The sequence below is a fragment of the Morone saxatilis genome, unplaced genomic scaffold (genome assembly GCF_004916995.1).
Source record: "Morone saxatilis isolate NCDOM2014 unplaced genomic scaffold, NCSU_SB_2.0 Contig20, whole genome shotgun sequence".
Classification (NCBI taxonomy): domain Eukaryota; kingdom Metazoa; phylum Chordata; class Actinopteri; family Moronidae; genus Morone; species Morone saxatilis.
Window position 1 is genome coordinate 17124719 of NW_023339763.1, and position 11997 is coordinate 17136715.

Below are 11997 nucleotides of genomic sequence, written 5' to 3' on the forward strand. Positions count from 1 at the left end.
AATAACAAGTAAGCAAACTGTTCAAATCAATGACAGAACGATAATTACGGATTTTTTAAAATTCATTGTTGCTGGTGTGTTCCAGAGGTGACTTTTGGGCAGCAGGGTGGCACACTGAGCAGGGTTACTGACCTCAATACTGGAGGACTCGGCAAGAAGCACATACGTCCAAAATGTCCTTGAGGGTGACACTGAAGTCCCACCAGCTTCAGGACTACTGGCCCGTAGCTGACTCTGAACTCTGACCTCCCTGCAGAGGGGAGTAAGTAAATCAAAAAAATCTCAGACATGCTATCTACTTTTCCTCCAGCTGCTCGGGTGAGATAGCCCCACTGGTCAAACAGATTCAGTAAGAGGCAGGAGCACTCAGAATTATGCAAGAGAATGTGAGGGATTAGTTTTCATTTTAAGAAAAGGCTAAACTTTTTCTGTTTGGGGAAACAAAATTGACACACATTAGTATTCATACCTAAAATAATAATGACAATAATAATGACAATAATAATAATAATAATAATAATTAAAATAACTACACTTATAATAATAATAAGCATCAGCAGCATAATACTACTACTAATAATATAATATTTCATCTCATATTTGTATGTTTAATAAAATGCAGTGCTAATATTATACATACATTATATATTTAAAAAATGAATAGAGTTCCCTCTTCAAAACGCATGTCTATCAATTCCGAAAATATCTATACTTATATTGCTAAAACAGAACTTGGGTAAGCCCAAGTCTATCTATCTATCTATCTATCTCACATTGTCATAATCACATTGTATATCAATATAAATAACTGTATATATTGTTTTCTGTGTTGTCTTTTCTTTCTCTGTGTGTAGCATGAAGGACTGCAAACTGCATGGGAAAGGGAACCGTGATGAGGTGTAATGAAAAATATCAGTCATCTGTGAATTAAGAAGAAACTTCTTTAGGAAGTTTTTTTTCAAAATATAAATTTTATTTATATGCAGCAGGACATAGACATAAGAACACGCAACAGGGAAGACACATACACAAGACAAAAAAAGAACATAATATATTTAAATAAATAACCAAAACACAATAAATAAAAAACAGCAACAACAAGATGTAAAGGGAATTGACTCATGACCGTAATATTTAACTAGAAGGAAGATATGGCGAGTATAACAAGAGGTTTTTTAAACCTCAAGAAGGTTTGCGGGGATATAGAGGAGATAATGGTGTTTCCACAATCTCTTGGTGTAATCACAGTACCAAAACAAGTGAAAACATCTTTAATATGAAGGTCACAGACGGAGCACTTCACTTCAGGTTTAGAAGAAGGAGAAAGCTCAGGATGGATCCTTTTCATTCATGATACGTAACGGGGGAGAAAAACATTTAAAAAAAAACATTTTAGCATTGAAATATTTTCCTCTTTGCGGTCACAATTACTATACATACATTTACAGCAAGTCTCACTGAATTTTAACAAGTAAGCAATATGATAACCTTTTCATAATTCGGTAATACCGTATGCTACAGTAGAAAATCATTGTGATACAGTGCACAATCTGGGATTATTTACAGTACAGATTTACTGAGAGTTAATTAACTTTTTACAGTGCAATTTGGTGTTTCCACCCCGCAAACAAGCATCAAACAGCTTAATTACGGTTGTGCTTTTATTTTAATACTGTTTTTCAAAGTGCTTTTAAATAGTTTTTGGTCCTCTTCATTTATGTCCTCCTTGCTGGTGTTGTTGTTGGTCTTCTGAAAACCAAGTGTTCCTGATTTTTTTCATAATTTATATTCCATTTATGTTTTTGACTGTCGGACATCTGTCCACTCCATTTTGGTGTTTTGCAGTGCCTGAGTCTTCTTCTCATCCACCTGCACATAATCCACTCTGTTCTCATCAGACAGAAAGGGCTTCTGCTAGACATAGAGAGGACGAGATGAGGAGACAGCAATGTGAATACTAACTTATTAACTTAACTTTTTAACTAAATTAACTTGGTACAAGGATGCATGACAGATAAATCTGATATTTTACAGCATTTATTGGCTGCAACTGCATTTTAGTTGTAAATGCTTTCCTTACATCAATGATTTGGATTGATTCATTAACCATAAACATACCTGCCCCTAAGGACAGAATGAATAGTATTGTTAAGCAATTTAAGCATGTGTAGGTTAATATGCAACTTGTTTATTTAACAGCCAAGTGACATTATTAAACATTTACTAATTGGTATAAACAATCAAAAAGTTCCCAGTGTGAAACAATTTATTTCTATGATTTACAGAATGGACATCTGGCCACCTGGCCTATCAAGGGCTAGATTTGGCCCATGGACCTCAAGTTGGGTATCACTGGTCTACTGCTGCACAATGGTGCAAAACATTGAGTCTGCACATTGAAAGATGGGGGATTTTATCTTTCTTTATGATAATAATAAGCCAATGTCATTTATCTGATCAAAACATACTTTCTGCACAGGAGACGGGGAAGCGGAATTGAAATCCAGCGACAAATAGTCAAGGTTGGATCTTCTCGCCCAGCATTGAACCGCTCCATCAAAGGTGAGACAGGACTGTTGCATTGACTCCTGTCAGAGAAAGAAATAGATGAAGACCTTGCTGAATCATCAGTGTACCCGGTTAAAATGATCTAAAATACGTAAAAAGTAACTTTTCCAGTTTTTAGTTGTCAATCAAATTTTACATGTGCTGCATTGTTAGTTAGAAAAAGCTACTTCACTCCACAGTGCATCCACTTGATGCATGTCAGCAAGAAAGCCCAGCTCACCGATACAGGAATTAAATGCTTTTCTTAAAACTTTAATTCTGGGAAGATCGGAATTTTCCCATTGTGGGACAAATAAAGGAATATCTTATCTTATCTTATCTTATTAATTACATATTCACCCATTCCAGGAACAGACTCGTACAACACACCCTGAATGGTCCCCAGCGTGATTACAATTTGTTGAGCAAAATATTTTCGGAACACACGTCATTTTCCACACCAACATTCTTAGTTAGCTGTGTGGAGGTTGGAGCACTTTTTCCCACTCACAGATGATCCTACAATTAAGATAAAACCTAGTGGTGTGAGGTCCAGAATTATCTAGAAAATGCATTTTTTTGTGGTCAACAGTGATTTAAAGTTTGAAACAGTTTTGCAGTGTTATGTTTTGTTGCCATGCAGATTTGCCCAAACACGGCAATATAATCAAAATATGATCATGCATAGATTTACATTTTGTGGGCCAGTTATCAGTGAAAAGTGGATGATACATGACAAAGGGAGGGGAAGAGGAGGGATGACCTAATAAGCTACATTAAAAGTATATTACCATCAGCCCTACTTCCAATCATAAATTATTATTGATAATGTCCAGGTCTTTGCAGGTCAAATTGCACTATATCTTTTTGGTGCATTGAAAGAAACAAAAACAAAAAAAAAATGTTTTCAATACTGTAAACAGAAATTTTACCATTGCAATGCAGTTTGTGTCTTCATCTCTTGGTATGATCGTGTTTTCAAGTCTTCTTTCAAGAGGTAAAAAGCTGAAAACACACAATAAAAACAAAAATCTGTCTGAATTTATGTCAGATTAGGAACCAACTATGACGTTTTACAAATAGAAACAGAGAAACTGAATATCATCCTTGAGTTGGGTGAGTATATTTATTATATTTATTTCTTTAGTTATTCATATTTTCTGAAGCTGTCAAAGTTTTTTTAGGGTCATTAATATTTGTAAATAGAGATCAATCAAAGTTGAAAAACACACAAAATGCTGGGTTAAAAATCTCTCTATAGGGTAATTTTTAGCTCACATCTATATAGTCAGACAGGCTTTGTGGATAAAGATACTTTTTTCTCTCACCATGATTCAGTCATTGCTCTGCTCAAAGGTAGATGAGTGGGACATTCTGTGATTGTAGAGAGGCCTCTCAAGTCAAGAGGTGGGGGTCGAGCTGTGAACCAAGAAAGGACAAAGTAACAGAATTGGTTGTAATTTGCCATGGAAAGGCCAGCTTTTCAAACGTGTTATGATCACTGTAAGAAAACAAGTCTGTGTATCTGATATCTGCCTGAATCCTGTACTGGTATTTACAGCTATATATCATTAGCACAGCGATGCAGACAAGGATCAAGTTGAACAAGGAGCACATACTCAAAAACATCAGCCAAGTGAGAAATAAAAGCTCAGTTTTGTACACAATGCCATTTAACATTAAACCAACCATAGCTGTTACAAGTCTCACCTCTCCTCAAACGAGGCTTGAGATGCCGGTGAATTGGAGGTGGTGGAACATCTCCAGGTGGACACACTAGTGGGCTGAGAGTGGTGGAAGACTCAGCATTGCTATTTGCATTGAGGAAACTGAAAGTCCTGGGGCTCATGGGGATGTAACCATCACATTCAGTGGTGGTGACAGAGGGAGAAGGGGAAGCCATGGGGACATATGACTCATCCTGGTAGGTTTGAACTTGTACTGTATTTAAACAAGGCTGTCGAAAGACAAAGGATCATGAGATCAGAGTGCACTATACTGTCATTTTGTGGAACATTTGTTAAGGCCACTGTGTGTAGATGTTTTTATCTGTAGAGAAATTATGCTACTACGTGGGGTGCTAAAATAGTACATATTCAAATCCTACAATGGAGACGAGTTAGACGAGTAGATCGATACCACTGTGATGTCTATATAAATCTACAGCAGGCAGCTGGTTAGTTAAGCTTTGCACAAGGCAGGAAACGGGTGGAAACAGCTACCCTGGGTCTGTCCAACTGTAACAAAATCTGCCTACTAAGGCTCCCTAATGAATACACTATATCACATTTGTTTAAAATGCAAAAAACAAAACAATAAAAGTGGCCGTGGTTCTGTGGTTATGTGTTGGCCTATTTGTTGGCCAGGCACAGTGACTTCCTGGAGTCTTGTCATCACCGTGAGGTTGCAAGGAAACCAGCAAAAACTCCAGGTATGGTAGGCTAAGTTAACCACCTCTAAGCCAACCATCTATAGTGTTAGCTCCAGCAGAAACTCCAGGAAATTACTGTACCTATTTTTCAGATTTAACAAATGAGTTATATATTGTTTTGTAGTGTTTTTGCTAAGCTCAGCGTAGCAGCTGCTAGCTGTAGTTTTAAATTTATGGCACAGACATTTGAGTGCTATCAATCTTCTCAGCTAACTCTCAGCAAGAAAGCGAATAGTTCAAGATCTTGTTTGAATGTGTGTTTTTCTGCTGTTGATGATTATCTTACCAAATTAAGACTCTGCCTCCTGTTCCGCATCAATCTACTTTCAGCATCTCCTTAAAAAAAAGAATTATTGATAACATTAGTTTACATTCTCAATCGTTACAATAAGCTTTCATCGACATTAATCTGTATGCTACCCCGTCAAAATAGCACCAGGATTATGTTTAATTTTGTTGGGCCCAGCTTTCACAGTTTTTGTATTATGCATTCTGTGTGACCTTCCTATTGAGGACATACCCATTCTGAAATGGTCCAGGCTTGACAAAGAGGTCCTCCGGGAAAATAAAGCACCATGGCTTGAGAAATGGCGTGCACTCATTGGCCTTGACCTGTTAAGTCCTTCGTCACTTAGCTGCTCTGACGGGTGACTGGGCTTGGGTGGCAGTGGAGGAGGTGTTACTCTGTCACTAGTTGCATCAAACGACGCAGAAGAGTAAGGTTTGTCAAACTGGAAGACACTTGCGGCACAGTGACGTAGTGGAGATGACGAGGATGACGGTAAAGCCATGGAGGTGCACGGAGCGCTGAATGGAGGGTTAGTCAACCGTCCTTGGGGGAAAAGAGCTAGACTGGGACTAGCATGAGAGATGGAGGATGAAGAGGAATCGTTGTAAAGAGGTGAGGGGACAACGTCCTTGACAGCATCATCTGATGACTTCTGCTCCAGAGAGATCTCAGAGTTTGAAAAGCTGTCATGTCTACAAAAATGGGGGGAAATGAAAACGTTTGTTAAACATGAGCTATTGCCGTGATTTCATATGTGTCTGAGGTTTTTCAGATTGCACCTACCTACTAGTGCTTACACTCCCCGTCTCACACTGCGAGAGAAAGAGGTAGTCCAGTGGGTGACTGGAATCTAGTTGGCTTGATACGGACACTCTGTCGGAGCTGTCAGGTGACGGCTGAAGGGAGGTGGGGGTGTGAGGAAAGCCTTCTTCTGAGCTCTCTGTTGGGACCAAGCAGAGAGGGAGAGAGAGCATGTAGTCTCTGAAATGTTACAAGCACTAAGGAGTAATAAGAAAACTGCCATCATGCTGACACCAAATGCTAGCTAAAGCGTGCAACCTATATGCAAACACACACCAGGTTTCTCCCAGCCTGTACTCACATTTACAACAAACAGCAGGTGAATTTGAAAAGAGGAATGGTATTTTTTTTTTTTTTTTTGCAGGCACATTTAAAGTAGACAAGTGTGAGCCCTGTTCCCTCTTTTGTTTATATATTCTTCAATCTTTTAGTCAGATTGGCCCTTGCTCAGAAATTTGTCTCATTCCATTTCACCCAAGGCCACTGAGTCAATGCTTTCCCTGCAGAACCATGTGGGGGAAAAATCTTTGCATGTTCTCATGAAACACTTGCTACCCTTAAAAGATGTTTGTGGGCATTGAACAACCTTTTATATTCCTTTGCAAAAGATATGAGGTGCCACCGCACAGAACTCTTTAGAGATCCAGTCAGGATCTACTGCTAAACTACACTGTCTAATAACCCTGAATTAAAGCATCATAACTTTATTCTAAAATTCTATAAAAACTACAGCAACAAACTGTCTGACAGTGTTTAGTGTGTGGAATATAATTTTGCATTATAATCGATGACTTGAGTGTGTTTTTCTGAGACCAAAATGTGATTTAGGGTAACATGCAGGGAAAGCATATCAGCAACTCTGCGTCGTTGCTCTATCTCTTTCACACAGATGACAGTGTTCTAACAGACAAGTCTCCTTACACATATACAGTGGTCAAATCACATGCCAGTTGAAGACAGTAAAAAGCAAGACTTATTAATGATATACAAAAAAATCAACCCACAAAAGATGACATTTAATTCTGTGCAGCCCCAAAGCACGTTCACGGAAATGATACAAAACTCTCATTATTTATCTGTTAATTTGAATGTGACCCGGCTCCCTGTTGATCTGCTGTTATCTCCTCTAATACAGCATCAGGCTGCATGACAGGCACGCAGCAACTGCAACGTTTTGAGCTGTTAGAAACATCTTCTGCGCACAGACAACGGTCTGATTTATGATAAAATATGAGGTCACGCTTTGTCTTCCAGTCATTAAACCATGTAGATTGCTTGACTGGAGCAGTCATCTTAAGTCATTTCCATTCCAGGAGAGTTGTGTAAAATAATGCAACATTGGCTTGTTGTTGTTGCTGTTGCTGCTGTGGAAAGCAGACAAGAAATGATTTGTATCAAATGGTTTTGAACCACAGTGTTATGACTTGAGATTATGTGTGGGTTTAGGAGCTCAGTTATAGAGAAATTTATCGGCCCAAAAGATTGTGGGAAGCACCCTCCGTTAAAACTTTTAAATTTCTAGTCAATGTTTCAAAGTCCACCACTCCAACCACGAGCCTTGATCGATCGATTTACATCCCCAAATCTTCCAAATTCCAAATTTTTCCCTTAAATGTTTCCTATGGGGTTTTTAAATTGAGGAAAAAACACTCCACACTGAACCTCCTGATTAAAAATAATGTAGAATAATCCAGATTTGTGCATCATTTTATAAATGTTGATGTCTTCAGAATGTTTGGGAACTTTATCAAAACTGAAAATGATTCAGGGTTGAAGCATGCACAGCATGAGTTCACTAAGTAGTAATTGACACACCTGTGGGTGCAGTAGATTTACACACTGTCTCAGTCAAAGCTGCACGTATTTGCGGCAAGATCTAACCATATCAAATAGGAGCACTTTGCTGAAAGATCTTGTGAGTTGTCAGTAAATTGCAACCTTTTGTTTATACCCAATACCAATCTGTGAAATCCAGACCACATTGACCTGATTCTAAAGTTTGATACTTCCTATGTGGGGACAAGTAACATCAATTTCTTCTGGGCCAGCTGCGGTGGATTCTGGGTGAATCTACTGAATTGCAACAAGTGAACTAAGACTAAATTAAAAAGTCTGGCCAAGTGCAGCTTTAGAATTGAATTCTTTCTTTGTATTTACCTGCATCCTCCAGACTCCCGAATTGGCAAATTTGACTGATGCTACTGATCCAGCTGTTCATCTCCTCCTCAGTTTTGGCCACTAGGTAAAAAACGCGAGATGAGGTCTTCACCACAAAGAGGTGCTTCCCATGGAAATCTCGCTTTATCCTCAGCTGCCCATTCAGCATTTCGACCTCACACTCCTTCAGGTCAATGATACGGATTGGCTTTTTGGAGTTCTTATTTTGATAGTACTCCAGCACATCAGGATTACCGCTCATGCGACCTCTTCGAAGCACAAACCAGCGTTTCCTCCACGCCTGCAGGAGAAAAGAGCAAACAGTCCATCATGGAGTTGCTTTTAAGTTTCAGCTTTATCCTTATATTATTCACAGCACTGCATGATTCTGCTAACAGATAACAGTTAAAGTCTCCCTTTTCCCCCTTCCACCACCATTTTATTAGTCATGACCAGTCATGGGAATTAGATCACAGCTCCCGCTCACAACAGCTAACTTAGCAACTTTAAACTCAATTTTTTGCTTTTGATATGGTCAGTAAGCGGAACCTCAACTGAAATTTCCCAGAAGTACAGAGAAGAGGAAGTTCACTGTATTTAGCAGAAAATGTCTAACACAACGAAAGAGGTATTTATACAGTACTCAGTTGGTATACTTTTACTGAGGACTTACTGAAAGCTGAATACTGAAACTGTTAACAGCTATTTTTAACTTCCCACTACCTAAAGGGTGCAAGTCAGCCCAGTCGTGTAGGTGTCATATTTCATATTTAAAAGCAGTGATGATTAAAGCAACCTCATGAAAAGAGCAAAGCTATAGATATCATGTTCACACTTGGTTTTGTGGCTTTGTGCACACAGTCAGGGTGAAGCCTCTCCTGGTATTTTGGTGGTGTGAAGACTTTTCTGCATGTATACAATCTGCTCCTGCTCAAGTAGTCAGTTGGTAATGGGTGATGTGTGTTTATACCAGGAAATGGTTAGACACACCACCACACTTAGCAATATCCTTGCTACATTTTAGAGGAAACCGTAACTAGACATTTGTTTTGAATATGGAAAGGTTTGTGCTCAGCTAAACTCATTTGTTTTGTATATCCAGGTGCATCTAATAGAAGTAGATGGTGAATGTAGAAGCTCATCCAAAGATAGAAAAAAAGACTTCAGAAAGTTTTACTGTTTTCATTAAAACAGATCTTTTCTATCTGGTACCTGCAGGCTGACGGGCACAGACATTTTAAGGGGCTGTTTACTCTGACCTGAAAAAAGCCATGTAACATGTACCTGGTCATTTAACTAAACATAAATCAATTCAAAATGTGTACATAGTTTTAAATTTTAAAGACAAATGAAATGTAAGAAAATGCATTTAATTTTAATACTGGTTATAAACAGCAGAAGCTGCATTCATTTTCTTTGTTTTGAATGTAGCCTGCTGCCTTTGTGTTAGCCAGCTGGCTAAGACTGGTTCATGTGATAGCATGATATAAGGCAATATATTTGCGCAACGTGATGCACAGCGGGTCAGAAAAGTTTGGATTATATGGTAATTTAATTTGGTCTAACTTTAGCAGTTATCGGTATTTATGCAGCCACAACAGCAAAAATAAAACTTTCCCCCCCTCCAGATAGGCAGCTCAGCCAAAGAGGGAAAATGGGCTGTTGCTCGGGCAACTTTAGCCCAGCCTTGTGCACGTCCTTGTTCCCTAATGTGGATAACATAACAATAACAATAAAAAAACCATAGCCCATGGTTTGCTGAATAGTTTTATAGTTTATAACGGTATCTCATGGCCTTAAGTGGATCATGTTTGCTAAGTTGCCATTATGTGAACTATACTTGGGTTGAAAACGCTGGTAACGGTAAGTGGGCCATGAGTTCAAACTCTATTCTTTTTTTTTCTTTTGAAATCTCCAAGGTCAGTAATGAACCCTCAAGGTGGTATATATTTACAACACTCATAATAGGCCTTTTTCACAGCAGACATTTGGACTTTTCATAGCAGTAGGGGAAGACTGTTTGTACTAACATTAATGACGTCTCTGTCCCAGTAAGTCAAGACAAGTGTAATAGCGAGCCAGCAGCTAAATAGAAATCAGTCATCATCTTTTCCTGCTGTGACCAAATGTTATCAGTGATGTGTAGGTTAAAATGTCGCCAATATCCACTCTCAAAAGTCTCAAAATGATATTATCAACGATGCTTAGTATGACATATTAGATGTCTATATACAGTACTTTCCTGTGTGACCTTGGGGAATGGAAGTTTTTTTTTCTCATACATTTCCTCAAAAGTAGCAATGAAACCAAATAGAACAGCCACAGTGAAAGGTGCAATGTAATATTTCTATTGGCTTTCAGGCAGTCAATATAAGTATATGTCTCGATACAAGACACCCATGAGTAGGGCACCACACACTGTAGTGGACTGGACACGACAGATAACCGTTAAATGCACATTTATCATGGCAGAAAGTGGAAATGCAACAGACCTTGTTCTGCGTCAGAAAGGCCAGAGCCTGAATTGTTCTGATACTGTTTATAAACAAGGCACCAAAGTAAAACCAAGGAGCTGCAGCCAAATTTAGCAGCACAGCAACCAACCAAACAAACACCTCTGTGAACACCACCACAACACTATACACTGACATCTGAAGATTTTCATTCCAGCTGATAACCCCACAGACCAAGATAGCCTAAATTTCCATAATGATATGTCCCTAACTTTACATTTGAATAATAGGGCAGATAGTGCGCCTGTCAGTACAACAGCCAGAAAAAAAACATGCATTTATTGTTTTCTCTGGCATCAACAGGATTTGCATAGTGTGCTAAAATAAGTTTCTATTTCCCGCCCCAAACCCCATCAGAGCGCACGCAGACCTCCACCCACCCTTTCCCTGCACTGCTGTTGACAAATGGCCTTCCTCCTCCTCCATTCGTACAGAGGAAGTGCAAACAGCCATCATAAAGCTGGACTATTTCTGCTTGCAACTTAAGTCTGAAGTGTCTGACTGTCTCTGACATTACTTCCCATGTTTCACAATACACATGCTCATTACACAAACACATACACACAGAGCAGAGTGCGTGGCCAGCCCAGTGTTATCACATGACCCCAACAACCACAAAACAGTGACGGCTGTATGCTGTTCATGTAGGCAATTACATGTATTTGCTGTAGAAGTAAATCCCATCTCTGTCTGAAGTACATCTGCAGTTTGTCACACATTATTATTGTCAGGATACATTGTTGTTACAAATGTGAAGTGCATCCACAAGCCAGAACGCTAAAGTAAGGCGTTATGATAGAAATGAGGATGGTGACATAAGGGAGATTGAATGACAACTCAGTTTAACAAAAGCATATAAACCCACAGTATGTTTTTAAATCATCATTCCACATTGTAACACACACTGACATACACACACACACACACACCCGCATACACACACACACACAAGGCTCAGCAGCACAACCTGGGATCCCCACTGCTGCCAGAGGACATAAACAAGCGTCCGGTGTGTACTCCTACTCACAAATCTCTTTAGTTTCTTCTCCGGGGGGGATTTAATGAGCCAGCCGGTGCAGACCACATCCCCAGCACTCATCTTGACTGCAGAGCGCGTCGTCCTCACGGCTGCTGCTGCTGCTGCTACTGCTGTGAAACTGAGAGCACTGCGAAGCATATCCTGTGTGCTGGTATTCAGCCTAGCCACTCCAAAAGGAGGAAGTCAAGAAATTGATCACACTGACAGAGAGAGAGAGAGA

The 11997-nt window shown here is 39.3% G+C and overlaps 1 protein-coding gene across 2 annotated transcripts; it reads right to left on the reverse strand.

Annotated features, from left to right (window-relative positions):
• Positions 1 to 975: 975 nt before the first annotated feature.
• Positions 976 to 11909, reverse strand: gab3 (GRB2 associated binding protein 3). 2 transcript variants are annotated; one of them, XM_035667309.1, is made up of 10 exons: positions 11766 to 11909; positions 8226 to 8526; positions 6051 to 6207; positions 5499 to 5959; positions 5265 to 5314; positions 4258 to 4504; positions 3876 to 3966; positions 3480 to 3552; positions 2469 to 2588; positions 976 to 1911 (listed from the first exon to the last, which is right to left on the reverse strand). In XM_035667309.1, the coding sequence occupies exons 1-10, from the start codon at positions 11835 to 11837 to the stop codon at positions 1795 to 1797; spliced, it is 1689 nt and encodes a 562-aa protein (XP_035523202.1). In that variant the 5' UTR covers positions 11838 to 11909; the 3' UTR covers positions 976 to 1794. The 2 variants fall into 2 exon arrangements, with proteins under 2 accessions (XP_035523202.1, XP_035523201.1); XM_035667308.1 differs by having other exon boundaries at positions 976 to 1914.
• Positions 11910 to 11997: the final 88 nt, after the last annotated feature.